At 40.0% G+C, this 26,605-nt stretch overlaps 1 protein-coding gene across 2 annotated transcripts in view; it reads right to left on the reverse strand.

The window, feature by feature from the left end:
* col22a1 (collagen, type XXII, alpha 1) overlaps nt 1-26,605 on the reverse strand; it is a 51,955-nt gene that overhangs the window by 7,930 nt on the left and 17,420 nt on the right. The window contains exons 13-57 of one of the 2 annotated variants that reach the window (XM_041053652.1): nt 25,670-25,723; nt 25,514-25,567; nt 25,360-25,413; nt 22,171-22,224; nt 22,010-22,054; nt 20,476-20,529; nt 20,301-20,354; nt 19,733-19,768; nt 18,813-18,842; nt 18,553-18,606; nt 18,323-18,376; nt 15,246-15,299; nt 14,576-14,629; nt 14,401-14,454; nt 14,218-14,271; nt 13,951-14,004; nt 13,787-13,831; nt 13,623-13,685; nt 13,193-13,246; nt 11,832-11,873; nt 11,628-11,660; nt 11,363-11,416; nt 10,646-10,699; nt 10,510-10,563; nt 10,371-10,424; nt 10,177-10,230; nt 9,468-9,572; nt 8,238-8,282; nt 7,587-7,664; nt 7,462-7,497; nt 7,325-7,378; nt 7,042-7,086; nt 6,179-6,214; nt 5,976-6,089; nt 5,601-5,654; nt 5,248-5,301; nt 5,050-5,103; nt 4,833-4,886; nt 4,606-4,659; nt 4,438-4,491; nt 4,253-4,306; nt 4,120-4,164; nt 2,386-2,439; nt 441-494; nt 207-260 (exon numbers count right to left, since the gene is read on the reverse strand). In XM_041053652.1, coding sequence (XP_040909586.1) covers nt 207-260; nt 441-494; nt 2,386-2,439; nt 4,120-4,164; nt 4,253-4,306; nt 4,438-4,491; nt 4,606-4,659; nt 4,833-4,886; nt 5,050-5,103; nt 5,248-5,301; nt 5,601-5,654; nt 5,976-6,089; nt 6,179-6,214; nt 7,042-7,086; nt 7,325-7,378; nt 7,462-7,497; nt 7,587-7,664; nt 8,238-8,282; nt 9,468-9,572; nt 10,177-10,230; nt 10,371-10,424; nt 10,510-10,563; nt 10,646-10,699; nt 11,363-11,416; nt 11,628-11,660; nt 11,832-11,873; nt 13,193-13,246; nt 13,623-13,685; nt 13,787-13,831; nt 13,951-14,004; nt 14,218-14,271; nt 14,401-14,454; nt 14,576-14,629; nt 15,246-15,299; nt 18,323-18,376; nt 18,553-18,606; nt 18,813-18,842; nt 19,733-19,768; nt 20,301-20,354; nt 20,476-20,529; nt 22,010-22,054; nt 22,171-22,224; nt 25,360-25,413; nt 25,514-25,567; nt 25,670-25,723 — 2,418 coding nt within the window. The remainder of the gene's footprint in view (nt 1-206; nt 261-440; nt 495-2,385; nt 2,440-4,119; nt 4,165-4,252; nt 4,307-4,437; nt 4,492-4,605; nt 4,660-4,832; nt 4,887-5,049; nt 5,104-5,247; nt 5,302-5,600; nt 5,655-5,975; nt 6,090-6,178; nt 6,215-7,041; nt 7,087-7,324; nt 7,379-7,461; nt 7,498-7,586; nt 7,665-8,237; nt 8,283-9,467; nt 9,573-10,176; nt 10,231-10,370; nt 10,425-10,509; nt 10,564-10,645; nt 10,700-11,362; nt 11,417-11,627; nt 11,661-11,831; nt 11,874-13,192; nt 13,247-13,622; nt 13,686-13,786; nt 13,832-13,950; nt 14,005-14,217; nt 14,272-14,400; nt 14,455-14,575; nt 14,630-15,245; nt 15,300-18,322; nt 18,377-18,552; nt 18,607-18,812; nt 18,843-19,732; nt 19,769-20,300; nt 20,355-20,475; nt 20,530-22,009; nt 22,055-22,170; nt 22,225-25,359; nt 25,414-25,513; nt 25,568-25,669; nt 25,724-26,605) is intronic. The other variant, XM_041053653.1, reaches the window with a different exon arrangement.

The raw sequence follows: 26,605 nt of genomic DNA on the forward strand, positions 1-26,605 counted from the left end.
TTTGCTCTACTAGCTCTGACAATGCTACTTTTTTCCTATTATCCTTCTTCTCACTTCTTAATCTGTGCTCTGTGGCCCTTTTCGTGTGTTTCTATGGTTTGTTTGTCTTGATATTCCTCTGGGTGTTTGTTATGCTGATGCAAAAATCTGGACAGAGAGAAAAACTGAATTTCTAACATTATGCACCGAAGGAACAGATCACTCACTGGAGTTCCAGGGAGACCTGATTTTCCTGATGGTCCTGGTTCACCTGGCTTGCCCTGGAATGGAAAAGAGAAAAAAAAAAAAAAAGACAGAATGAGAAAACTGAAGGGGAAGGTGAGCAAGAGAAATTACTTGAGTGCCACTTTACATCCATATCCATTTGTCTGCTTGACACCGTGCTGCGTCTGTCTTGTGTTTGCGTCAGACAGCCCAGCCAGTGATTGAAAATGACTCACCGGCTCTCCTCTCGGTCCAAGAAGTCCTTCTGGACCTGGAGGACCCTTTGACCCCTACCAAAACAAAAAAAAACCCAGACTGTTTTATCACATCTTCTCCATGTTGAAAACACTGTGACTTATTCATACCTCATCTTCAGGGCATGCTTCAGGGCAGACATGACCATTTTAATCCTTATTGAAATACAGCCTCCGCTGTAGAAGTGAGTTAAATTTGAACTCCCATTTCTTTGTGAAGGGAGTAGGTGGAAAACATATTCTCATTTTAGGTGACTTGTGCTGTGAGAACAGTCTGTCTCCAAGCCCCACAGTCAGAGTATGTCTTCGGTAAAAAGGTTCTTTGGTGAAGTGTTACATCCTGCTACTAAACAAATGGGGGAATAAAAGGGCTGTGGCCTTTAAATGTGTACGCAAGAGGGATTTCAGTTCGTCATTTGATGAAGATAAATGGGAGGAAACACATACAATGTCAAAAGATATAAAACTCCAATGGTTTAAAATTTCCATTACTACCACTGAAGCTTTAGGATAATTAGAATCAGAATCAGAAAAACTTTATTAATCCCCGTAGGGAAATTCTTTTGTTACGTACAAACTCCCAAATGAAAATGAAGATAACTGCACAGAGAATGTGTACACCAAGTGAAAAAAATGTTTCTAAGATTAAGATTAAGATATACAAATATATCAAAAGGCAAACAGAAAATATAATAAAATAGAAAATAGAAAACAAAGACACCTTCATATTTGAATTATATACATGAGGTATGTGGTCTAACTGTTTAAAAATGATGTATACACAGTATACATGAGGCTTTTTTTTTTTTTTGGTGTTCTGAAATATATATCTTGATTGCAACAGGCAGGAATGATTTCCTGTGTCGCTCTGTTGTCTCTGTATCTCTGTTGAGTCTGTTGCTGAACGAGCTTCTGTGACTAATCAGCACATGGTGGAGAGGGTGTGAAGGACAGTCCAATATTGTCCTAACTACTGACAACATTCTTTCTTCTCTCCAACACTGTACTCATACAGTGTGATTAAAGATTCTGTGGTTTGCAGGAAATGTTCTTTTTCTGTTCAATTTTTTTTTTTCTTTTTTTAGGAAGTTTTATCAATCAATGGAGGACTGGTTCCAGACAGACAGAATAATGATTATTCTGAGTAACTGAGCCTGGGATGCTACATTTGAAAGGATGTCAAACATGATTTTAATAGGGACAAATATTTGCTGTGGTGGGACATATATTACTTTCAGACAGAAAATGCATAAAGGAAAGCTACAACAGAGACAAGTTGCTTTGTTTCCTTCTCTTGTGGATTTCATGCTTTTAAACTTGTTCCTCTGTATTGTATACTTTGTTTTATTTAATGAATGAGGCCACTTTATTGCAGCCTTGTTTTCTCTGTGTGTGTGAGATAGATGGACTGAAAGAACTGCAGAGACTTAAAATACCAAGCTGGGGGTTGGGGGGGGGGGGGGTCACAGTTTTGATGTGCATGCATATCAGAAAATGCAACTGCAAGGCATGAAAAAACCAAGGGCAGAGTTCCTACCGGGGAAAACCTGAACCTTTTACTGTTTCAGGTTGATTTTCTTATTAAAGTCTCTCTGGTCTCTTATTGTCCTACCACCATAGTCCAGAGGAGAGGAGATCTGAGTGGACAGAAAATGCTGAACACACTCTTCTGAGTCACCTCCAGCTATGACTGTGCACTTAAAGTAATGAGCTTAAGCAGCAAGTGCCTTGCAAACGCCTGTGTCTTGGCCCTGGGTTTTGCCTCTTACATACAGGCTTATAGGTATAAGTTGTTGGTATGTATGCATCATGAAAGGAATACCTCCAAACACTACTCAGGGGTTAAAAAAAATCCAACTCAAGATGTTTTAATGGCCAAAAATGATTCAAAAATACTACAATGTCAAATGTACAAGGCTGAACATACCTCCTTTCCAGGTTTGCCGTCACGCCCAGGTGATCCAGACTTTCCATCTTCTCCCTGTTTGACACATAAGAAAAAATATAGAGAAACTCCAAGAATTAATTTAAGGTAAGGTTTACTTGATTTATCAGGAAAAAATGGTCTTGGATCAGAGAAACCAAAACATTTCAATAAAGTCTGGCTCTTTTAAATTTTTTATTTTTTTTATATCATTCTGTGTTTTACAGTAATGTCATGTTGTTCAAAAGCTTCATTCAGCCAAGAAGTGAAAGACTTCTCTGATCGGTGAAGGACTATGAAAAGTAATCACTCTGTGATGTAGGATTAGTGTGCCAGTCTCAATGACAATTCATGTAGCATGCATTCTATACATTTTTTCACTTTAAATATACTACTATTACAACTATCACTAAAGCTGAAGGAAGCATGAAAAATCATAAAAGCGTTAAAAACATAAAGCTTACATTTCTTTTTAAGCTCAATTTGAATTATTCAACAAAGTGTTTCATATGTTTTCTTATAGGTTTGATCTCATCTGACCTTTTACTGACTGTTGTCAGTTTTGTGGTATAGTATGGGTTCGTTTTGTCCACAGAACAGAGGAAAGCAGATAACAGAGTTGCTCATAAGGATCTATATGACCTTCCACACTGTACTGAGACACTGTGCTAAATCTGTATTTCTCAATGTATACATCAACTGTCAGTTTCCTGAAAAACAGAGAAAATAATTTCTGTATGACTGACATTTGGTGACAGTAATTATAAGTAGTGGTGGGTAATTCTCAGTGTGTGTCTCTGGAAAACTCTTCACAGCTCCTCTAATAAGTTGTCTGCTGTCGGTGTGGCAGAGCAGGCTCCAGGGCTGAGAGGCCGCCTGCCTGGCTGTGGCTCCGTCAGAGCAGTAATGAGCCATGCTATTGGTCACGGTGCTGTGGCACCAACCTTTCCAGCGGGTGTGTGTTGCGCAAGAGACAAAGCAGCAGTTGCAAGCGATTCTCTCGGAGAAGGTGTGTGTGAAAAGTGCAAGTGTCAGACAAAGCTTGACATCGCAGTGCAGCATGCCAAACACTGACTGTGGCTGTGTGCTGTTCCCTGAACTCCTGCAGTAAATGGTTGCAGTTATAGCTGTTGAGCAGAGGAAGACAGACATAATCTAATGTCCTTCACCAGTTTTGTCCTTTTGCAGCTGTAAAAGTGAAGATGCTACAGTTTTCAAATCCAGCAGGGATGATACTTACAGCAAATGTTCCTCCAAATGTGCTATTTTTACAGTCTGAGATGGGCTGTCTGCTTATCACATGATCAGTCAGCACTTAGAGGAGCACACTCTGGCTGTTATATTCTATATTATACTTGCAAAAGTGCTGCAGCTCTTAAAGACTGTACTAGATGCAACCAAAAGAGATCTGAGATTATCACTTGATAAGGATGAATGGGATAATTACACTTGTGGAATCCTAAATTACATTACATTTCCAATTACTACATTTGCATGTTATATCACACTTTCATGGAGGAAAGTTAAGAGCACCGGGCACACAGCTGTCAGAAAAGGTGGAAGCTTTCACTGCATGGCCCATGTAAGAGTAAGAGGAGATATGTTGTTTCGTGTCCTTCACAATCTTTATTAGTGTGTTCTTTTTTAAATGTATGACATGGCAAAAATTGGTCAAATTCTTCTGCAATTGCAGCTGACCTGTTCAAATACATGAAAAATAATAAGTAGCACACTGACCTTAGGTCCTGGAGCTCCAGGTTCTCCTCTGTGGCCTTTAAAGCCCTGTACAGGAAGAAAAAACAATGAATCAGCCACAACGGTTCAAACTGCCAGCTTCTCCCATCAGATCTGTTTACTGGTGGTTACTCACTGGGAGTCCCCTGAGCCCAGGGTTTCCTAGTGGCCCAGGTTCACCTTGTTTGCCCTGGAAAGAAAGCATAAATAGTTACAGCATCACATCTTGGCATATTACACTGTCAAATTTACCTGAATACAATGTTTTGTAGTTGGTTTTTCAAAATTTATATGCACTTTGGATAATTTCCATCTACTTACAGGTTCTCCTGTTTCACCTGGTCTGCCATCCTTTCCCATTTTTCCAGGCTGACCCTGCAGGTCAGCAGATGAAACTGATCATTTACTGTCTTACAAGTGTTTTTAGAGCTCAGACTGTACAAACTGTATGTATATTCATGATGCTGTACGTCAAATGATTTTTCTTACTATCAAGCCTGGGAGACCCGGTGGTCCCTGGATTCCTTTGAGACCCTCTTTGCCCTAGTGAAAACGCACAAATACAAACAGGTCACCGTCACAAAAGAATAAGAAATGATTAATGGCCACTATTACCACACAGCCTGGCTGACCTACATACTAGAGGGAGGAGGTTTGTACAATAATGACACATATAATACGTTTCTGAGGGGAAAGTACACATAGCTCAGCCTGACCTTTTCTCCAGGGGGCCCTGGGGGACCAGCGGGGCCAGGTTGTCCATCGTTACCCTGCAGAGGAAAGAGGCGGTGTCAGTGGAGGTCAACAGAAATAGAAAGCCTGACTGTGAGACCAAATCCAAACAAAAAAGCTTAGCATTTAGACCAATCTGAGTACATGTACAAAATGTCCAACATGTAAAAAACAGAGAATTAGACAAGAAGAGTAACTCACAGGTGTACCCATTAAGCCAGGAGCTCCTGGATGACCAGGGGGTCCTGGGTGACCCTGTTAATACATAATATGGAGATTAAAATATAATTATGCACTTTGTACTGGCAAATATTTTAATTATCATTTCTTTAAACAGAGAGAAAGGAGGAAACGCGACAGTAAAATGCAAGACTCATAAGTCACAAATGATAAATGGACCTTTTCTCCTTTGTCTCCGGGGCCTCCAGGAGGTCCTCGATCACCTTTTATACCCTGTGGTGTGAAAGAAAGAAAGAAAGAAAGAAAGATTATATGAGATTTCACATTTCAAGAAGAAAGCATCCATCTGAAATACTATTTGTTAAATGAAAACAGAACCTCAAAATGTTCAAAATATTACCAAAGAGGAGGATGCAGCAATATCTATATTGCTTTGGAAATGGTGTTTTAATATTGAACTTTACATCCTATTATCTGAACCTTCTGAAGCAAAAAAAACTTGTTGACAAAAACAACTACTTAGTGTTTGGCCATTTGGGAGCAATAAGACTGCAGTTAGTGTGCAAACTTGCCTTTGTTCCGTCGGCTCCAGGGGGCCCTGGAGGTCCTGCTGGTCCCGACGGGCCCTGTAATGACACAGCAGAGCATCAGTCTCTGTCCGGGCAGACAGCACAGAGCACTGTCACCGGGTCCTAATTGTTCACTGCTGCCCCCAGAGGAGGCCGAGCTAATGATGCAGAAAGAGCGCCTCCATCCGTCACACCAACTGTCACTGATGATGATAAAGGTGCAGCTCAGACCTCATGCATCACATAGAGCTAATATAGTGGAGAAGCACACTTTATAATATCCTTTAAAGATGAGCTGAGTTATCATAATAGACTTTACATTAAAGGAGGAGTGAGGTTATGAACAATAATGATGGAATATTAATGACTTTGTCATACTTGGTAACCATCTTGACCATTTTTCCCAGGAGGTCCTGCGTGTCCTTTGTCTCCAGGGACTCCTGGAAGACCAGGTGGTCCAGGTGGACCTGCAGGGCAGTCTGAGCATACATCCTAAAAGACATGATTGTGATAAAGTGACTGATGTCAGCATCTAAACACAAAGTCCTTTCTCATTAAAGAGGAGTGGAAATGCTGCTTACCTTCAGATTTAGGTCAGAGAGGTCTGCTGCCTTTCCCTAAGAGACAGGAAGTGAAGAGTTAATCAGTTAGGGGCTCAAACTGCTATAACTCCACTCTTGGAACCTGACTGCAAGGGATTTGCTCCCATCTAGCCACAAGCACATCAGTTAAGTCCAACACTAATGATGGCCGATAAGGCTGGCGGTTTTCCAGTTCATCCAAAAGGTGCTGGATGGGGTTGAGATCAGGGTTCTGTCATGTTCTTCCACACAAAACTGGACAAACCATTTCTTTATGGACCTGGTATTTTGCATCAGGGTCATTGCCATGTTGAAACAGGAAAGGTCCTTTCAAAAAAAGAGCTGCTACAAAGCTGAAGGCACACTGTTGTCTAAAATATCAATGCACTAATATTTCCCTTAATTGGAACTATGGCTGCGATATTAAACAGGCTGCATACTCTCAGTTTTTTTTAGCTGCAGCCAAAAAATAATGCTCAGAACAGTTGTGGGTCACAAAAACCAAAACAATTAGCTGAAAAACACTATAATGTCTCAGCTCCATAGAACTGAGGGGAACTGCAGAGTTTGATGATTATTATCTGTGGGTTTGTTACTACAAGCGACAACTTTCACATTTTCACATTTCAGCCATTGTTTATTATTGATCATATATAAAATGTTGATTAATGCAGCTTTAAGTTATTCAGTGATAAGCCCAGTAAGTACTTTTTTGGAGAAAGATTACTGTTTCTAATGCATAATTATGCTCCCCTTAGTGGACATGCCATATCTGAGCAAACAGCTGGAGAAGAAAAGATCACTTTTTATACAACCAATAGTTGAGTTAGTACTGGTTGCTCCCTGGCTCTGTCTGTACTTACAGGCTCTCCAGGTGCTCCCTTCTCTCCCGGCCTTCCTGGTAAACCCTGCAGTTGGAGCAAAGGCAATGAACTACATTTTTATCCATTGCAGATAAATTAATTATTGGATAAATTGTTATCCACCAAAATTAAGGTGATTATAGAAAGTTCAAGTCCTCACGGGGAGGGAAGACAGATGGAGGCAAGATAGCGACAGAAGATTCGAAACAATGAGACATGAACATCAAAGAACTTACTTATCTATTAATCAGTTAATTAATACATTATTCCTTTTGGCACTTACATTGTGTCCTGCTGGGCCCTGAGGACCTGCAACTCCTGGTGGACCCCTCAAACCCTGAAACCCAGCAAAACACACATTAGAGAAACACTTCTGATTTGATTTTGAATATTAAATATTAACCTTTTAAAAGTATTTACCGCAGATCCAGGTTCCCCTTTAATTCCTGGTGAACCCTGTGAAGAACAAGCATTGTAAAATTTAGAAATGTGCAAATAAATACACTGTAGGTGGATAATATGCAGTAACCCACTGATGCTCATACCGGTGGTCCCACTTTGCCTTCTCCTGCTTGACCCCTGTCCCCTGGTAACCCTGGTTCACCTCGTGACCCTGGTTGACCCTGGAAGAAAAAAGCAAAGTTTACTTCACCGTCCTGCTCCCCAGATAATTTCAGTTCAGTCATAACGTTTGGCTAAGATTCTCACACGGCACAGAGACTGTGACATTCAGCGATGCCCGCTGATCCCAGAAATACCACTGTGTTTTTAATCTGTGATGAAAAAAAATACAATCTGCAGTTGACATTTTGGTACTCAGAAGAGAAAACGTATTGGTGATGAGGGTGAGCGATTTGACACCATAAATCCAGCAAATGCCCCTGTCCAGCCTCTTCCATTCTGTGCCCTCGACATCAAGCTCGTCACAGCAAAGAGCCGGTCATAATCAGAGCAACGGTCACAGAGCGGTGGACATAGAAATTGCTTTTCCTGCTTTCAACAAAAAATGAATTGTTTTTCTCATCTGTGCCAGGAAAAAGAAAGTTTTCACATCAACAAAAGAGCACCTGTGCATGATAAAAACAAAACAAAAAAAACCTCCGGCAACCAAGTTTACACACACACACACCCACACCCACACCCACACACACACCCACCCACAGAGACTTTCTTGCAAACTTCTAAAATCACATTACCTTTGGCCCCGGGGGTCCAGAAATTCCCTGTGGTCCTGGTTCTCCCTGTAATATCACAAAAATTACATAAATCACATAACTGCTACTTAAACACTGGAATTAAGCTTCTTTTGAATAAATCATTCAGGGCTGAAAGTGTGCACGAGTTGCCATTCTTCTTCATGTACAGAACTGTTAGCGAGGCCTCGGGGCCGCACCTGGCAGCTGTAAAAAAACAGAACCGCTGAGAGCTAAATCTGTTGCGCTCCTGTGTTGGTTTAATGTGATATGTCTTAACAGTGTTTTTCCTGTTTGTTCCTGCCTCGTCAGCAGCACGGCCACATGTCTGGGCTAAAAAAAAAAATGATGAAGAAGCTTGCTGAGCTGCACAGCAGCAGACTGTGCCTACTTAGACTCATTTTCCTCCCATACAGCCGGTCATATTGTATAATGGTGCAGAATGTATTACAGGCACCGTGATGTTTACAAGCAAAACACATGGGGAATACAAGAGACTGTTAATGAGATTTCTATTAAGAATATCTGACTGTGAACTGATGAGAAGACAGATCATTAAATTATTGTTTCCTGACTCATAATCATTCACAGCACTACATCATGTTACCTTTTACTTTTTCTAAGTTTCCCACTGTCATGTCTTATCACTGAAACCCCACTGACCTGATGGTTGGTAAGTCCTTAAAAACTTACCTTATTAGTCAGAAATGTATTTTAAATTCTAGTACAGATGCAAAAGTTTCCAAAGATACCAAATATAATGCACATGTCATCAAGAATATCTGACTTTCATATTCAGTGAAAGACTTTGGAGCTGAGATTATGCTAGTGAGTTATGCTAGCAGTGGCTAATGTAGCCTCTTGCAGCTAGCCTCAATCTGAGATGAGGAGTGAGCCACAGAGGTCTGGTAAGCCGACTTCTTTCTAACTCCATATCAACTGACTCAATCAGATCACATGACGCAATGAATCAGACTTCACACAGCTCCCTCTGGAGCCATACAAGGTTTTATACAATTTTTTTTTCATGTATACATTAGGACTCACCAGAACTCTGATATAAACAAAAGTGTATTTCATTTTCAATCAGTTTCCCTTTAAAATGCCTTAGCCCCACGTAATTTGCATTTCCTGTCACTCAAATGCAGTTAAACATCATTCAGCAAGTCTACAATAGGACTGAGGTACAATATGTTTTTAAATACAGTGTGATGGGAAGAATATGTGCCTTACATTTTGCCCATCTTTCCCCTTCCCTGGTGGTCCAGGGGGTCCAGTCATACCAGGCTCTCCAGGTGGGCCTGCGGGACCTGTTTGTCCTGGTTTACCTGGTTCACCCTAAAATAAATATAAATATAAAGAGAAAGCTTTATTGTCTCTCAAGGCTACAACAGGCACATCATCAGATGTCTTAGAAACTCTTGTGTGAAACCTTTATTACTCAGAATTCTATACAGTGGGTGGTTCCTACTTTTAATAGTAACTTTTAGACTAACTCCAGTGGCTTTCCATGTGTGATACTGGTATTGTTCCTGGTATTGTGTGTTATGTAACCCTGGCTAAGGGTATGGCAATGACATGGGAACAAACACAAATCACACATTTGAAAAATGTCACAGCAGTAACTTTGTGGAGAAGACAAAGAAAAGACAAAGACAGAGAACAAAGACAATGAAGAAGCCATGAGAGGCAGCAGAAGCTGCTCTGAATTGCTATTGTGAAACTCCTACATGTAGCTGCTGCTGCTGCAGGACTGAAATGAATTCAAAGACTTCTCTGCTGAAACAATAATGGAGGACATACAAGGTCACTCCCTCTTCTCTGCAGTCTTATTTTCATTCTGCACTGCCAAAACCGTTCTGAACATTCTCTGAATACTTCCAAAATTACATCCAACCAAATATACCCATAGCCTTAAAAAAAAAAAAAAAAGGTGACTGACCTTGTCTCCTCTCTGTCCTGCAGGACCAGGAGGCCCAATTATGCCTGGTATGCCCTAGTGAGAGATAAGTGTTGGTTTCATACTGAAGTGGTTTGTTATCACAGACATCATTCTTGTAAAAGTCATACGAAATGCAAGCAGGCATCAATGATTTGCACCTCAGGTTGATTTCAAAAGGATTAGAAAAGACCTACCACATTCCCTGGCAATCCACGAGGACCTTGAGGACCAGCTATGCCAGGTGGACCCTAGGAGAAACACATCAGCCATTAAGGTAAATAAATCTTCATTACTTGTGTGGAATGGTGAATCACACAAAATCAGACAGCTCACAGGGTCTCCAACTCGTCCTGTCTCTCCTGTAGGTCCAGTGTCACCTTTTGGACCCTGGAACGAAAACGGTTATTCAGAGGTATTCCTCTTAAAAGGACTGTACAGTAAAAGACGTAAGGGATCACGGGCATCTTACCGGTGCTCCAGGTGGACCCTTAAAACCTTGTTCGCCAGGTAATCCTCTTGGGCCCTTCAGAGAAGACACATGAATAAACACGTAAATTTTAATAGTGCAGATGCCAAATCAGGTAATATTTCTTTTCAAGTATTCTTGTTAAAATTGTCATTTCATGCTTCTCATAAAACTCATAAGACATAAACTTAATGAAGTTTGTGCAATGAAGGTTGGAGATAATAACAACTTCCGTGCATGAAGAATTACAATGATACTCTATGACAAAATTATTAAGTAAACTCCATCACCTTCATAGGGTACACTGGGAAACTCAAATATGACAGAAATACATGCATTTTTAAGTGTGTTTATTATAGTACATAACTTATTTTTTCATTTTTTTTTTACACTGGTTCCAGTCCTACTGCATCCTGAATATACCCATATTTTCTACATTTTATTCCAGTCAACATAATATACTGTATACTGTACATCTATAAAGTGGATAGAGAATAAGGGCAGTGCATGACTGTCTCTTACAGTTTAATTTACTTAGCCAATTAAAGAAAGTCCCCAGAGCTCTCATATTTTAAGCAGGCTTGGTTCCCTCTCACCACATCAGATCTCTACTGACATCTAGTGGACTCCTCTGCATATTGCCACATGTGGATCTGGGCATCCGTTTGGGTTGAACTGAAGAAGAAAAGATCAGCAACAACATGAAAGAGGAAAACTCACCATCTCTCCTGGTTTCCCTTGATCTCCTTTCTCTCCCTTTTCTCCGGGTATTCCCTGGAGGTGAGAACAAACAATGCAATTAGAAGTTGAAATGAAAAAGAAATAGAAGAAGCAGTGGAAGACAAGAGGAAGAACAGAAAACAAAGAATCAGCATTCGATTAATCTGTTTCAAACTCTATATAAATCTAGCACAGGTTAATATCATAAACAAAAGCATATACAGTATATCATTCTGAAGTACAGACTAAATGTTAAAAGACTCACAGGTTCACCAGGCTCAGGAATGACATTTGCCACCTGTGAGGAAAAATCAGACAGAAGACAATAACTGACCACATCTGCCCTGAATGCTGAGTCAAACAGCATCACTTGCTTTATGTCTTTCATTGTGGCAATGATATATACTGCAGGGTTGCAACTGTACAGTATGTTAACATGCACACTAGAAAGAGCAGGAATTTTACTGACATTTCCTGGAGCTCCAGGCGGTCCCCTCGCTCCCACTTCACCCTGAGGCAAGAAACAATATGTTCACATTGTCTGCATACTAATTGCCTTATTACAGCTAATACCTTCAGCATGACCATCACTGAGACAGAGGGGGGATGACTCTGTAACTAATGTAACATGGTAGAGGGGAAAGCAAGTGTATTTATATAGCTCCACTCAGACACAAGGCAATCTAAAGCATTTCACAGAGGCACAGAAATACATTGAAAATAAAACATTAAAAAGACATTAAAACTGAATTTGAAAGACAAATGAAACAGGGTGGTTCAAAGTGCTTTGCAGAGGCATAGATTAATTAAAAACATCAAAAATAAGACATTAAGAAAACATTAAAATTGCATTTAAAGGACAATACAAACAGATACAAAAGCAAAAACAAGCAAATAAATATTTCAAGATTAAAAGGAGGTTATATGTAATTTGGTAGCTGGTAGATTCAACAGACCTCAGGCATTCAGGTGGGGAACACAGAAACTAAAAGCTGACCTGATGGGTCTGGAGGCTTTGTAACGTACAAAGAAATCAGAGATGTATTTAGCCCTGAGACCATTTATTGCTTTATAGACAAATAAGATTTTAAGATCTATCCTCTGACACAAACTATAAGCCAGTGATTTAAGGGCTGGTGTAATGTGGTCCACTTTCTTGGTGTTAGTGAGGATTCTGGCAGCAGCATTCTGGATGAGCTGCATCTGTCTGATGTATTTTTTACTATTACCTGTGAGGACATCATTACAATAGTCTAGTTTGCTGAAAGTAAAAGCATGAACAAGCTTTTGCAATGTTTTTAATTAGGTAGCAGGGTGATCTTGTAATTGTCTTTATGTGGCTGTTGAAATTTAGAACTGAGTCCATAACTACACCAAGATCTCTGGTTTGATCTGTAGATTTTGGCGTTATAGATTCAAGGTGAGCATTGACTTTTAATCTTGCTTCTTTGGGGCTAAAAAAAGTTATTTCAGTTATTTCTGTGTTCAGTTAAAGACAATTCTGGGACATTCATTGACTTGTGCAGTGCACTTAAACAGCAAATTTAAGGGTCTGAGGCAGTGTGTCAAGGCAGCAGGTCGTAGGCCTAAGGCGCTGAACAATTTCTGTCAAGGCTGCATAGTCTAGGGGGTGAACATGTGCCAAATTAACTACAGTAGACTAATGCTGAGACATAGCCATTTTGCCTGAGACAGAGTTATAGGTTATCTTATCCCCAGAATTTTATCTTTTGTATCTGTGAAAAAAAGATGCAAAGTCATTGCATGACTTAGTGGATAACAGATCGGGAGGGACTGATGCTGTACAACTTATGGAACATTTTTATTTACCTTGTCTCCCTTTTCACCTTTTGGCCCAACTGGTCCATCCAGTCCTCTTTCTCCCTGTGAAAGAGAGGCCAATATCAAAATTGAAAACATTTCACCAACCGCAGATTATATTTGCACATTAACGCGGCCAAAAAGAGGTCATATATTGGAAGTAGTAAATCAAGAACAGTGGCATTTGGGAACACTCAGCAGCCCTTGAAGGGGTCCCGGGAGGTTACCCAGCCAAATTAGGAACAGTTAATTTCACTAGAGTTTATTTCAAGAGAAATTATTTCTGTTGCATAATAATAAAAGAGTGACCTTTAGAGGTTGAATGCCCATGCACAGATGTAGACAATATTTAATATTAAGTCAAGAAAATAGGATAATCTTGAAAATGGGCATATTCCTGGTGATGCTTGGTAACACGCATACACAGAGTCAGACCTACCGGAATGCCCCTGTCTCCTCTTGCTCCATCAGCACCTGGCTGTCCAGGGGAACCAGCTTCTCCCTGTAAGAAAACATACGTGTGACATGATAAACAAAACATGTTTCATTGTGTTAAAAAACAAAAGAAAAAAACAACAGTCAGTCAACAGCTGTTGCACCCACTCTCTCTCCTGGAGGTCCTCTTGGTCCAGGTGGCCCTTCATCACCCTAGGGAGAAGATGCACGGACATTAAAATGTCAGATTTGCATTTGAAAATGCACATGCTATTTTATAAGCTGCATATGTCTTCAGTGGTGTGTTTCCAGGTAAGATTAAGTCACAGTACCTTAGGTCCAGACTTGCCGGGAAAACCATCTGCTCCACGCTCTCCCCTGGGCCCCTTCAGAGACACGAGATTATGATTTAGATGTCATACTTTCAAGAAACCGTGTTTGCAAAAAACATTTCTCAGGTACTGTACGTTGTGAAGGGTAAATGCACCACAACACCGTTTAGACACCACATTAAATTTAAGTACCAGAGCCATTATTCAAAATCATGAGTAGGGAAGGCAAGAAGAGAATAGAAAAGTCATTCTAGAGGTCGCACTGACCATGGCACCATCATTTCCAGGAAGACCGTCCAGACCATCTTTACCAGGAAGACCCTTTGAAGATCAGTGACAAAGGTTTGACATTTAATGGTACGTCCAGAGAAATGACAACATAGATTAGACACCTGTGACTCAAAGTATCATTAATATCAATTCATGTTTGAGAATAAAGGGCAACCTCACAGGCTTTCCAGGTTCTCCGGGTTTGCCTGAAAATCCAATTTCACCGGGCAGACCCTTCACGAAGGAAGAAGAGTTTTGTCAACATGTTTCAACATTCTGTAACAGACATTATTTTACTGTCAAAGCAAATTATCTTATTTAACAATAACTGCCATGTTCGTTTTTGGTCACTTACCGGAGGTCCAGTGTGTCCTTGGTTTCCTGGTGGCCCAGGTGGACCCTGAGGACCCTGCAAAATAAAAAAATAAAAAAATTACTGCTTGCTGATCAATTTATATTCACAAATTAAATCTTTTTGATGGGCTTTTTTTTTTTTAATTAAAACAACAGAAACATTTAGTGTAAATTATATTCCTGAAATATTTATTTGCCAAATATGTTAAAAAAAAAAAAAAAAAAAAGAAAAGAAAAACAATTTTGTTCATATGGACTTCCAGAATACACAGTGCGTCTCAGTACCAGCAAGCAGACACTAGAGGGCAGTATTACAGTGGTGTAAACAGCTCATTCAACCTTGGACACCACTTGCAGACAGGTGTATTTCTATTGTGCTTCAGGGAGCAGTTTGGAAAATTAATTGACATAACCTGTTGGTTTTAATCTAGCCTGTTTATTTTGCCTCTATTGAAACACATGGTGAAGACCCCTTTGAGAGAGCAGTCTGTGGTTTGTGGGTCATATCAAATATTGAGCAGCCCACACAATTAAAATACTGAATGCATTCTGCTCAGTTCTCCTTGAGGTCATTGAGATACAATAAAACACAGTGACATGAGCTGTACAAACGAGTGTACTACCAATATATATGTGAATTTTGTGTGCTATGATATTGAAACAGTTCTTACAGGAGGTCCGGGAAGGCCATCCACTCCAGGCAACCCACTTTCACCCTTCTTTCCCTGAAAGACGACAGATAAATTAAATTAAAAACCACATTAAAACATTCAGCACATAAGGTGAGTTGTTTCCAGGGTTGAAGCTGCTACTCAGGATGCTGAGGTCATGTCCTCTGTATTTCAGCAACTATGGTATTGCAAATTTGGTTCACTTCCAGTATTTTTAACATCAGCATTATTCATATAAGATTCAGAATTTCTCCACCAGAATTTGGCAGCATGGAGACAACTTTATAACAGCATTTAGACATTCAAGCTGGGAAACAAAACAGCAACACTATTTTACGAGTCCATAATTGAATATTTTCTTCGGAATTTTCCAGTTTGCAAACTGGTACATATTATATGGAAAATAGAAAGTTCTGAGATGGTTATTTTGGTGGAAGTTTAACAAGTTGTTTACGAGTTTACAAGCAGGTCTGCCCTACAAACCCGAAACATAGTATACACACTATATTTGGTCAGGACTGACTTAAGACAAAGAACGGAACATTTTTCACATCTGTTGTAACATTTAAAAAAAATTATTATCCCATAAAATTGTTTCCGTGTAAATTTCTGTGGGCCAGAGTAGCCGCCGTGGCACTTGTTGCATTCAACAGACAGTTAGACAGCTAAAGCAAGAGAGCAAGAAAAGTAATGTGACTGTAATGCTTAAGAGACTGGCAGTAACTTTGATTTCAACTTCTGACTCTACTGAAATATTTATAAATATATATTGGCATATTTAAAAATGTATTACACTGTGAATTCAATTATTTGTTGATTTCAATATAAAAATTAATAGTAAACAAACAGACACACTGAGCTTTACAGATAAATGTATGAACAATAAAGCTAAAGGAACACATTTTGTCAATAGATGCTATGTTTTTCCTGTGCATTCACAGAAGCCTGTCACATCCCCAGAATACAGAAAAACAACAACAACTACTACAAAAAAAAAAAACCCAACATACTGGCTGTGGCCCTTCATCCATCTTTTAAAAATAATTTTTCTTCATGTTTTTTGATGCAGTCTTTAGCTGGTCCCATTGTTCACAATCCAGCTCAGGCTGCCCTCAGCTGTCATATCAGGATAAAGGTGAATAGACAGGCCTCAGCAGCGGTGACACAGAAGGCTGATGAGAGCTTTGCTGCAGTGGAGGTGAGAGCAGCTCAATCTATACCAACTCAACCATACAGCCAGCTCTATCAGCAGTGGAGACCACCCTATTATCACAGCTCTCAGCCTACCTTTACACCCCCTCCCCCACTCCCCCCAACACACACACACACACACACACACACACACACACACACACACACACACACACACACACACACACACACACACACACACACACACACACACACACACACACACACACACACTCTCTCTCTCTCTCTCTCTCTACCTTGGCATCTTCAGCTGAGGTATAACAACCCTAAACCTTGAGAAAAATAGGTCAAGCTCCTCACCATCTGTCTGTTTTTTAGGTTTCTCTTGAAGAGCATCCCGTGGTGCTGTAAAATGATTCAGAGGGACCTCCAGTGATATTACAAAACAAAACCAAAGCTGCACAGTGGGAGATTTTTCTTGATATTGAGGGATCGGAACCCAATGTGATCACTTTATTCATGTTAATAAACTAGAAATCCCTCGATCTCTGAGAAGCTCGTCTGGCTAAGGACAAAGTGCATTCTGGTGCTAGAGGAGTCTTTGACTCGTGGCCAGGGGAGGTTTGGCTGGACTGTGCTGCCCAGCTGAGCAGCTGCAAATGTTGATTCCAGAAAACCGCTGATGAGAAGTTAATTGCTCCCAGAAAAGAAGGGGAAGGGATGTCATTACCTTTGTTAATGTTTTGGAAGAACAAATTATGTATAACCACTGTGTCTGTTTTAATTACAAACTCCTCTGTGATGGGACCAGTGTGGAGAGAGAGAGAGGGAAAGGAAAATGAGAGACGAGGGATGGTTTCTGTAGATAATTCTACATGCACTGATAACACCTACAGTATCAGCTCCAATTAGCTTGGAGAATAAATATCAGTTTTCTTTATCCTAAATAATCCCCCTGAAACATGATAAATGCAGTTATATGACTACAGTATAAACTTCCAGTTACTGCAAATTAGAGTTTTTGTTCTACAAAAGCTGCTCTGGAGGCAGAATTATCTAATTTTAGCCAAAAGTCAGTATACAGTTTTTCTGCATATGTAACGTCAGACTAATACAGGAAAAAAAAATTACAGATCTAAAGATCATAAGGTTTAATTTCTGGTTTCTAGCTTCTTGTGATTACAAAAAAAAAATGTCCTTGTGAAACAAACTTCTCTCCTTGAAATTCTGTTTGTATGCTACTTGTTTTTCCCAATTATGTTTTGATGGGAAACACAAAACATTTAATCATGAACATTCTCTTGATACAGTTAGTATGCAACTTTTCAGATACATTTGTTAATAATATTCCTTATTATGATAGTAAACAACATAATCAAATCACACTGTTTCTTGCCAAATAGATTTGCCTTTGCAGTTGTTTTCAGCAATAATTTCTAGGAGAAAAGGTTGCATGACTTTAATGTTGTATTTACAACTTGTCTCTTTATATCAGAATTACGTGAGAGAGGAGAAAGGTAATATATATGATGTTCGTGAAATTTCTTGCCCTGAATTCTTGCCTCTGGTTTTCTACTTTAGCAGCATTTTTATGCCACTGCACTAAGATAAATATGATGCTGAACCCCAGTACAAACCACATCCTAACTCACGACTCAATATAACTCAATACATGGCTTACATTATGGTATGTGTAGGTTACATGAGGAGAAATACATGGGATATGGCCATGGTTTGTGTGGAGGTCTGCCAGTGCAGTCTCACCACGCAAAGATATAAGTTCACAAGTCAATTCAGATTTACCATATTAGACCTGAACATGACTGCCAGATGCATAGTTCTACTATAGTATAGGGTTTAAGTATGATGCAGGAAAAAGTGGGAAACAATGTTCAGATAGTTTTCCATCAGAATGAGGTTCTTACCCTTTGGCCGAATTCTCCAGGCTCCCCGGGTAGACCTTGTAAACCAGGAGGACCCTGAGGAATAAGAAGTTCTCAGTCAGCCAGAGTTCATACAGCATGGCTGGTGTTTTTCATGAACTGCTCTGCACCACATCTGAACAGGTGGCTTTTCCACAACAACAAAATATCAAAACCTGAGCAGCAGGAAAGAGGAAACATGTAGGAAGGAAGTAATAAATCATGATACTTACAGAAGGCCCTGGGGGGCCATCAGCCCCTGGGGGCCCCTGGGGTCCAGGATCTCCCTGGAACAGACAGAACACATGATCATATATCACACATATCATTATACAGACAATGCTGACAGTTATTGAACAATTGTACGGATAATGAATCGTTGGCTGTAGGTAGTTATACACTGTGATAATTAATAGGCGGTCTTTAAATCTTAACTCAATCTGTTAAACAAGGCAAAAATGATAAACCGTTTTATTATCGAACAATTACTCACCTTTTCACCCCGTAAACCTTCTTGTTGAACCTGAAATTAAAACAATTATATTAGGCCAGACTAATGATTTTCATATTAGTATATCATTGTCAAATTCACTGCGCTAACCTAATTACTGTGATGAAACAAGGCCATGGGCAAGACAACTGCTAACCCTTATCTCCCAGTCACACAAACGGTATTTTTAGTGTTTTACAGCACATATGTCATCAGAAAACTCTTCTGTGGCTTCATGTAGATAAGGTAGGTTGTTTCTTCTGCCAAATTATTCCATCTTTTTGTTACTGGAAAACATACACACTGGGGAAAATGTGTTCCCAGAGGAGATGTATGCACGTTGCTTGCTTGATCATCCAAAACCCAAGGAAATTCAGTTTACTATCATTTATGACAAAGAAAACTGTCAACATCCTCGGATTTTAGACCTTGGAACGTTGTGTAAATTTTGCTTGAAAAATTACTAAAATGATTCATCCATTATCAAAATAGCTGGCGTTAAATTTTCTGTCAACCGACTAATTAGTGAATCAGCTAATTCTTTCAGCTTTGGTCCTTTACTTGCTTCACAAACAGCTACAAATAGACTGTGTCTCTTTAGCTTCTTCTGTACATCTGTCTGGAGAACAGTGCCCTCACTCTTGTTATGCACTTGCAGTTAGGAAGGTCAGGTCACTGAGGTCAGTAAATAAATCTTGTCCGTGATAACCTGGTTTGTTTATAGTAATGACCATAAATTGATTGTAGTTAAAATGCACGACATGAACTTAAATGACATGTTTTTCTTTCCTTGCTTTTTTAAAAATGCTGTTCGTTTTCTAACTCCTTCATGCTACCATGTTCTTCACCATTCATCATTTAACGAGCCTGTAATTCTGAAGAATATAACTCTTATATCCCTTTGCTCTGTTCTTGATACTTACCACATCCCCAGGTAATCCGGGAAGGCCTCTCTCCCCCTGTGACACAGTTCACACAACAAAGATGAAAACCTCATCATTAGAATCAAGAGACTTACAAAGTAAACCCCCTCAGGCAATATGGTAATGATACGGCAACCACCATAATTTATGAGAGGACGCATGTTCAAGCGTGTACTTATTGTAGGCCCAAAGGAAAGTGAAACTTGTGGCTAAAGAATTCTTTGTGCGTATGTGCATATGCGTGGATCCTTGTGCATGCATATGGGTGTGGTGTAAGCATGTGTGCACCACTGGAAGAATCATCAAAGTCAGTAATTACAGACAGACAAATGAACTCTGCATTTTATTTTCTCAGACAAATGAGTGGGCTGACTTTGATGGTACACAGAGGAGACTGAGGAATGTCTGGAGAGCACCAGACAGTAGCCTGGGAAACTGATGATACCTCTTTAAAATGATTTATATCAGCACAGCTTAATAACATTATGCTTAAGGCAATATCCTCTTTGAATTGTTTCTAATCAAGTGAGCACACTGTTTTGCATGTAGCGCAGGACTGGGGACATACCTTGTCGCCTTTAATTCCGCTGGGCCCGGGTGTACCAACCAGTCCTCTCAAACCCTAATCAATTTTAGACAAAAGCTTCATTAATACAAAGGTGACTCACCAAAGCTGCCACAGACTGTTATTATCTGAGGTGTGCTTGTGACTGCAGCAGATTCACAGAGGATCACAAACTTACATCTTTCCCAGGAAGACCAGGTTTTCCAGGTAATCCATCCAAACCTGCCCCACCCTAAAATAGAAAGTGTAGTACAGTTAGCATGTGCAGGGATAGCTAGCATGGCAGCACAAATGGTCATGGTAGAGGCTTTGTGAGGCTCTGCTTAATGTATGCACTAAGCTAACATGCTCACAAATGACAATATCAACATGTTGATGTATAGCAGGTGTTCTGTTTTCCATGTTCACTAGCTTAGGTTAGTGTGTTAGCATGCTAACATTTGCTAACTGGCAAAATGCTGGGGGATGTCATCAGTTTTGCAGGGACTTGGTCATAAAATTATATTAGAATTAAATTATATTAGAATTCATTCTGTGGATATCTGTACTAGATTTCATCCAGGTAAGCTATTTTGGTCTGGAAGTGGTGAACAGTGCTGTGGAACCTAAAACACATCCCTGAGTTTTCCATCAAAAAATATTTCCCTGACTTGAACCCCAGGTGCCTCCTCTAAACCACCTATTCCCTTTATCACCTTGCTGAAGCTAATACTTTTCCGGTATTCACCAACAGGAAATTACTTACTGACTGACTGGCTGGCTGACAGACAGTTCCAAACCTGGCATCAGCATGTCTGAATGGAGCTATAGTATGTGTAAAGCCTGCTGCACATCCTCATGTCATATGGCAAAGTAATCAGTGTACTGATTCTGTGTTGACTGCTTTACACAAACTTGTGCTTGTTAATGTGGTTTAAATTTAAAAAGTTGGAGTCTCAGCATGATTCAGGAGTAAATGTAACAACTGTCTCTTATGTCTCCCTGCTGTGGTTACTGGATCTGTTGCTTGTAGTATCACTGAAATCATGATCACAAAAACATCTAGACTTCAGTAGGAAGCCATTGTTGATAGAATGAGATAACCTTTCGCTGGTTTATTAGCAGTTCGTGCTGCATATTAACCTCACTGTGATGGGAAATGGAGGAAGGTTTTAGCAGCTCTGAGGAAACTTCAGACACCTGCAAAGCTTCACTAGACCTGAATGAGGTGCATTATAGCCAAACGCCCACACAGACTCTGACAGGAAGTGTGGAGAGTGAATCAAGGAAACCACATCTGTTTGTACAATTACGCCCCTCACTTCTCCGTTCTTCTGAGAAGAATGGCCTCAGTCTGTCTCTCTCTCTCTTTCTCAGAAGTTAACCCTGTCGTCATGATCTCCAGCATGAACTCTGCTCTGTACAGGTTCAATCTAACATTACTGTTCACATCCAAAGACATGGTGGGAAAACATGGACGGGGAAAGTAACAGAGTAGCTCTCTCTTGTCCCTCAGCAACTACTACTTTGATCAAGTCTTCTTGAACAAGGTGCTGAACCCCTACTGTATGTGTTGCGGTGGAGCTGTGTGACCAGCACTCTTAACAGTTGTAGCAGGCCAGTAAGAATATGCTGTGTGGATATGAAGCATGGAGGTCTGTTTACATCCAACAGTTTTTTTTTTAAATCCCTAATTTAGTTACTCCTGCACAATGAAGATGTCACAGTCTTACCGAGGCTCCTGGAGCTCCTTTTTCACCTTTTACACCCAATTCACCCTACAACAAAACACAGAATCACAACAATATAATTTACAAACTGAATAGTCTCATTTATCTCTCATTTATCAGATCTGAAGTAAAAGTGAAGTGACGTGCATTCAGATTATACTCACAGTGACTCCTTTTGGTCCAGGTGCGCCAGGAATTCCTGAGTCCCCTTGAATTCCCTGTGCAATATAAATTGAAAAACATTATATAAATGGAAGTTATTGACTTGAGACTCTCCAAAAGTGTCACCATTGCTGACTCAGCAATATACCCTAGGCCAGGGGTCGGCAACCTTAAATACTCAAAGAGCCATTTGGACTGTCTCCCACAGAAAACACGCCACAAAGCCCTTTGACATGTAGAATGAGGATAACACTGCATATATCGTTTTTTGTTTGTTTGTTTGTTTTTTCACCTGTATGCTATGAATGAAAAACTACAGAGAGCACGAAATTTTATTTCTGCATGTAACAAAAACATTTTGAACTCCGAAAAAAAGACGTTTGGTTAATGCTTACTTTTAAATAAAATACTCAGTGTGTATATGAGTCCTCCTCGTATTTATGAAATAAAATTCTTCCAAACTTAAATTTTCCACCTGCAGCGAACCAAAAACGCCGTCTGCTTGTGTTCCGCCATCACTTTATCGCGTGCACTGGAGCGTGCAGTCAGCTGTCAACCTGAAACTGTTGCCGCCGGGTGTCGCACATCGGCGGTTGTGACGCAAATTTTGAGCGACAAAAAGTTAAAAACGTTTTATTTTGATGTTACAAGATCACCATAATCTTCAAATTTAGAATTACATTTTAAAAAACGTACAAGCTAAAATAAAAATACATTTAAATTAAATACACATTATTTATTTTCCAAAGTCACAGAGAGCCACAGCAGAGATATGAAAGAGCCACATGCGGCTCTGAAGCCGCGGGTTGTCGACCCCTGCCCTAGGCCAGCTGGGGACTGCTGAGTCAGAGCTGAATCAATGTAAGACATTTAACTCACCAACTAAGAAACCTGAAATCCCAAAAAAGAAAACCGCAGCTGTCAGTGACAAGACCCCCCATGTTAGAACCTTGAACGTTGACCTCTGACCTCACTTTCTTTTTTCTTCCGCTTCTGATATTCATTTTTAAGGTGTTTCTTTTTGATGCTGCTTTTCTTTTTATATATAAGGTGCTCTTTTAGAAAGTCTTCCCGTCTAAATGATACACCTAATGTTCCTGGTTCTCTTTTCCTGCAGACTTGAAGCAGCAACTGAAGCTGTAAAGTCAGTGCTACTGAAAATGTCAGGTTTTGTTCTTACTCAAGTTAATCACAATTAACATATATGTATGTTGAAAAATGTTACATTAACGTGTAGAATATTTACCTCAGTACTGTCAGCTTGATTTTGATATGGTTTCAAGAAAAAAGATGCTATTACTACAAAACAAGTGCTGTTGCTACTGCTACTGAGGTTAAATATAATCATTCACTAATGTACTGCAAAGAATAATTGATTTATTTGGTCTTTTCATGGAAGATATTTTTGACATTTTACAACTGGAAAAACAGTGGTGTAAATAATACAATTAACTAGAAAATGGGATTTCTGGTTTCTGGAAAATATGAAGTTAAACTGCGTTGCCGGCTTGAAGAAGTAGTTAAGAGTTGGAAACATGGGAAAGGGGTGAAGAATGCAAACTGTAGTGTAAGCAGTAAAGGGAGGAAGTTGGTGAAAGAGCTGAATTAATATGTGAAAATCCTACTGTTTGTGACCTGTTTAAAGTTTGAATGAAGTTTTTACAAGAATATAAGAATCTGTAAGAAGAGGCTGAATAAAACTAGGTTTGAAAGTTTCTCTTAGCCACTTCCATGCATTGTCTCATGTACAGCTGCAGCTAACTGTAATGATTAATGGATGACTGGTGCTCTGGGCTATTGTTACGCCAATACCAAGTTGTGTGTGTGTATGTTTGTGTGAGTGTGTGTCTCTAAATCTTTGTCTATCTGTGTGTCTGTGTGCTTATGTGTGTGCAGTATAATCAGTTGATCTGAATTAGGTGCATGTACCCAGCTGATGTTAATGGTTTCCATAGTGATGGTAACTCCTTAGTTACAACTGGTTCAAACAGCGATTAGGCTGAGAGACACCTCTCAAACACTTATAACTCAAACACTGTAATTCCTATTAGCTAAGTTTTATATTGTGTGAGAGAAGAGACTCTGCTGAACACAGTAATATAAAGTCTTTGTTTGTGGTGTCAGAAATGTGGGCAATAGAGCGATCTAAAATGCCCCTCTTTCTGTTTTCCTCCCGATATCATGGTCTCCATTAACACCAGAGTCAGTGGGAAAGTTGATTGGTATTCCTGTCACTCAGAGGCTCATAGAGCAAAATGTTCTGTGTCTGTTTGCTTAGATAGATACACTGTGTGAAAGAAGACTAAATTGCCTACGTTCTGTCAAAAAATGTTGTGTGAAGAGTGAAATTTATGAGTGGAAGTTGGAGAGAAATTATTAGAAGAGCCCATAGGGCCAGTTTCTCTCCACCCTGTCTGTGAGTTCACCCTCTCTGGCTGTGAATATTTCAGAGTAAAAACCTGTAAAGGTCAGAAAAGTGTGTAAGGTTTGAGTGAAGTTTCTAAGTGAATGTAGGAAGGAGTTGAGGATGAGTGTGTTTGGAGGTTTCTCTCATTCACTTACGTTATAACTCATCATCAAACAAAGCTGAATATTTCTAAGTAGCATGAATGCGATCCATATCATCCTCCATATTTGCACAGCTACAGACACAATTCAAAATTATGTGAAAGGCTGAGTGTTTGACTCCTTATATGATTAAATAGCAGTTACTTTATGTAATTTGCATTGTGCTAATTTCACATCATCATGCCTCATCAGTTAGAAGGTGGGCTCTACCTATAGCCTCTACCTTCTGCCATGAGAAGAGCATTTCCCTGATTTAGTATTCCCTGTGTTCTATCCAAAGTGGGCGATCATTCAGTCCAGCCCTGGGTCGGGCAGACTGTCACAGTCCATTGGCCAAACCCCAGCCAGCCAGCACTTCTCCCTCCCCCGCTTGGCTCTTTCACCAGCTGCTGCCTCATCCAAGGGAAAGTCAACCTAACTGCCCCCCCCCCCCCCCCGCTTTCTCCCCTTCTTTTCCACAGGAAATCAATAACGGGCTGAGGGGTAATTCTGCGTAACAATGTATGTATGCCCACTTCTTCTTTTGCCCGCATCCAAATTATTTTAAAACGCTTTCAAATGAGCCAAATGTGTGTGCACCAGTTAATGAACGGATTAAAAGTTGGACGACCACATTCACACACCTTTGGTCCAGCTGGACCTGGCAGCCCTGGATCACCAGCCAGTCCAGCTTCACCCTATTTACAAAAAACAAAAACAAACCAACCAACATTCACATTTGGACATTTTCAAATTCAAATGTTTCAGACTGTAATATCAAAAAAGTGTGTTTCTTACTTTGTCTCCTTTGTCTCCAGATAAACCATCAATACCTGGCACACCACCAACTCCCTGCCAAATGATTGGAAATGCATAATTAACACCAATATGTGAACTTTTAAATTCATAACATAAAAAAAAAATTCTCCACATCCAGGTTCACCAATGTCACACCTTCTCTCCTTTTTGTCCAGGAGCACCTGTCAACCCTATGCTGCCTGTATCACCCTGTAAACAAAAGGCAAGTATTTACTTTGACTGTTCCACAGAATACACACATGCACGGTGGCCGGTCATACAGGCGACGACGGCGTGCTGTCAGATAATCAACCTGGTAGCATCACAGAACATGGTTTAGTACACGGTGGTTGGAGGTTTGATGTAGAACAAAGTACAAGTGTTAGAGATAAATGAATGGATTGGATTAATCAAACAATGAAAGATAACGCATGGACAAAACACAAAGGGGTAAAATTTTACACAAAACAGTTTCACACAAAACAGAAAGGGTTAAGTCCAGATAGAACACAAACAAACACATACAACAAACTTTTGAGTAAAGGGTTGGGAGCCAGAATATGCTAACAAACGTCTAAAGCTTTTCCAGGACTCTCAATGGTCTGGTTACACATCAAACCAAAGACTGAAGGAACAATGGCTTTGAATTGTCTTCACAGTTTTGCGCTCTCGGTTTGTACACTGATGTCATATTCTGTGCCAAGAAATCCCTTGGAATTCGAAAGCTGGAGTGAGTGAAAAGTAATGGCTGTTAAATTACACGGTACCACGAGGTCTTGCCCACCACAAGACTTCCCTCTGCTTCATAAACCACTTTACAAGTCACAGAAGGTTGGCCTTTAATTATTTTAGGAGCTTATATCATTTTAACGCACGTCATTTCATTCATCACAGAGATAGGAGAGAGGCCCCTGCTCTGCTGTGCCCTATAACGAAAAAGACATCATCTATAACAACACTGCTACACGGGGAATTGACTGTTCTGGTCCGTTAAAGATGCAATTAGAAGCAATTAAAACAGGATGAATTCACTTTCACCCCATACGACTCGATGACCGACATAGCCATTTTTAACCTCAGCTTGAAGTGGGC

This window comes from Toxotes jaculatrix, chromosome 13 (genome assembly GCF_017976425.1).
Source record: "Toxotes jaculatrix isolate fToxJac2 chromosome 13, fToxJac2.pri, whole genome shotgun sequence".
Classification (NCBI taxonomy): domain Eukaryota; kingdom Metazoa; phylum Chordata; class Actinopteri; family Toxotidae; genus Toxotes; species Toxotes jaculatrix.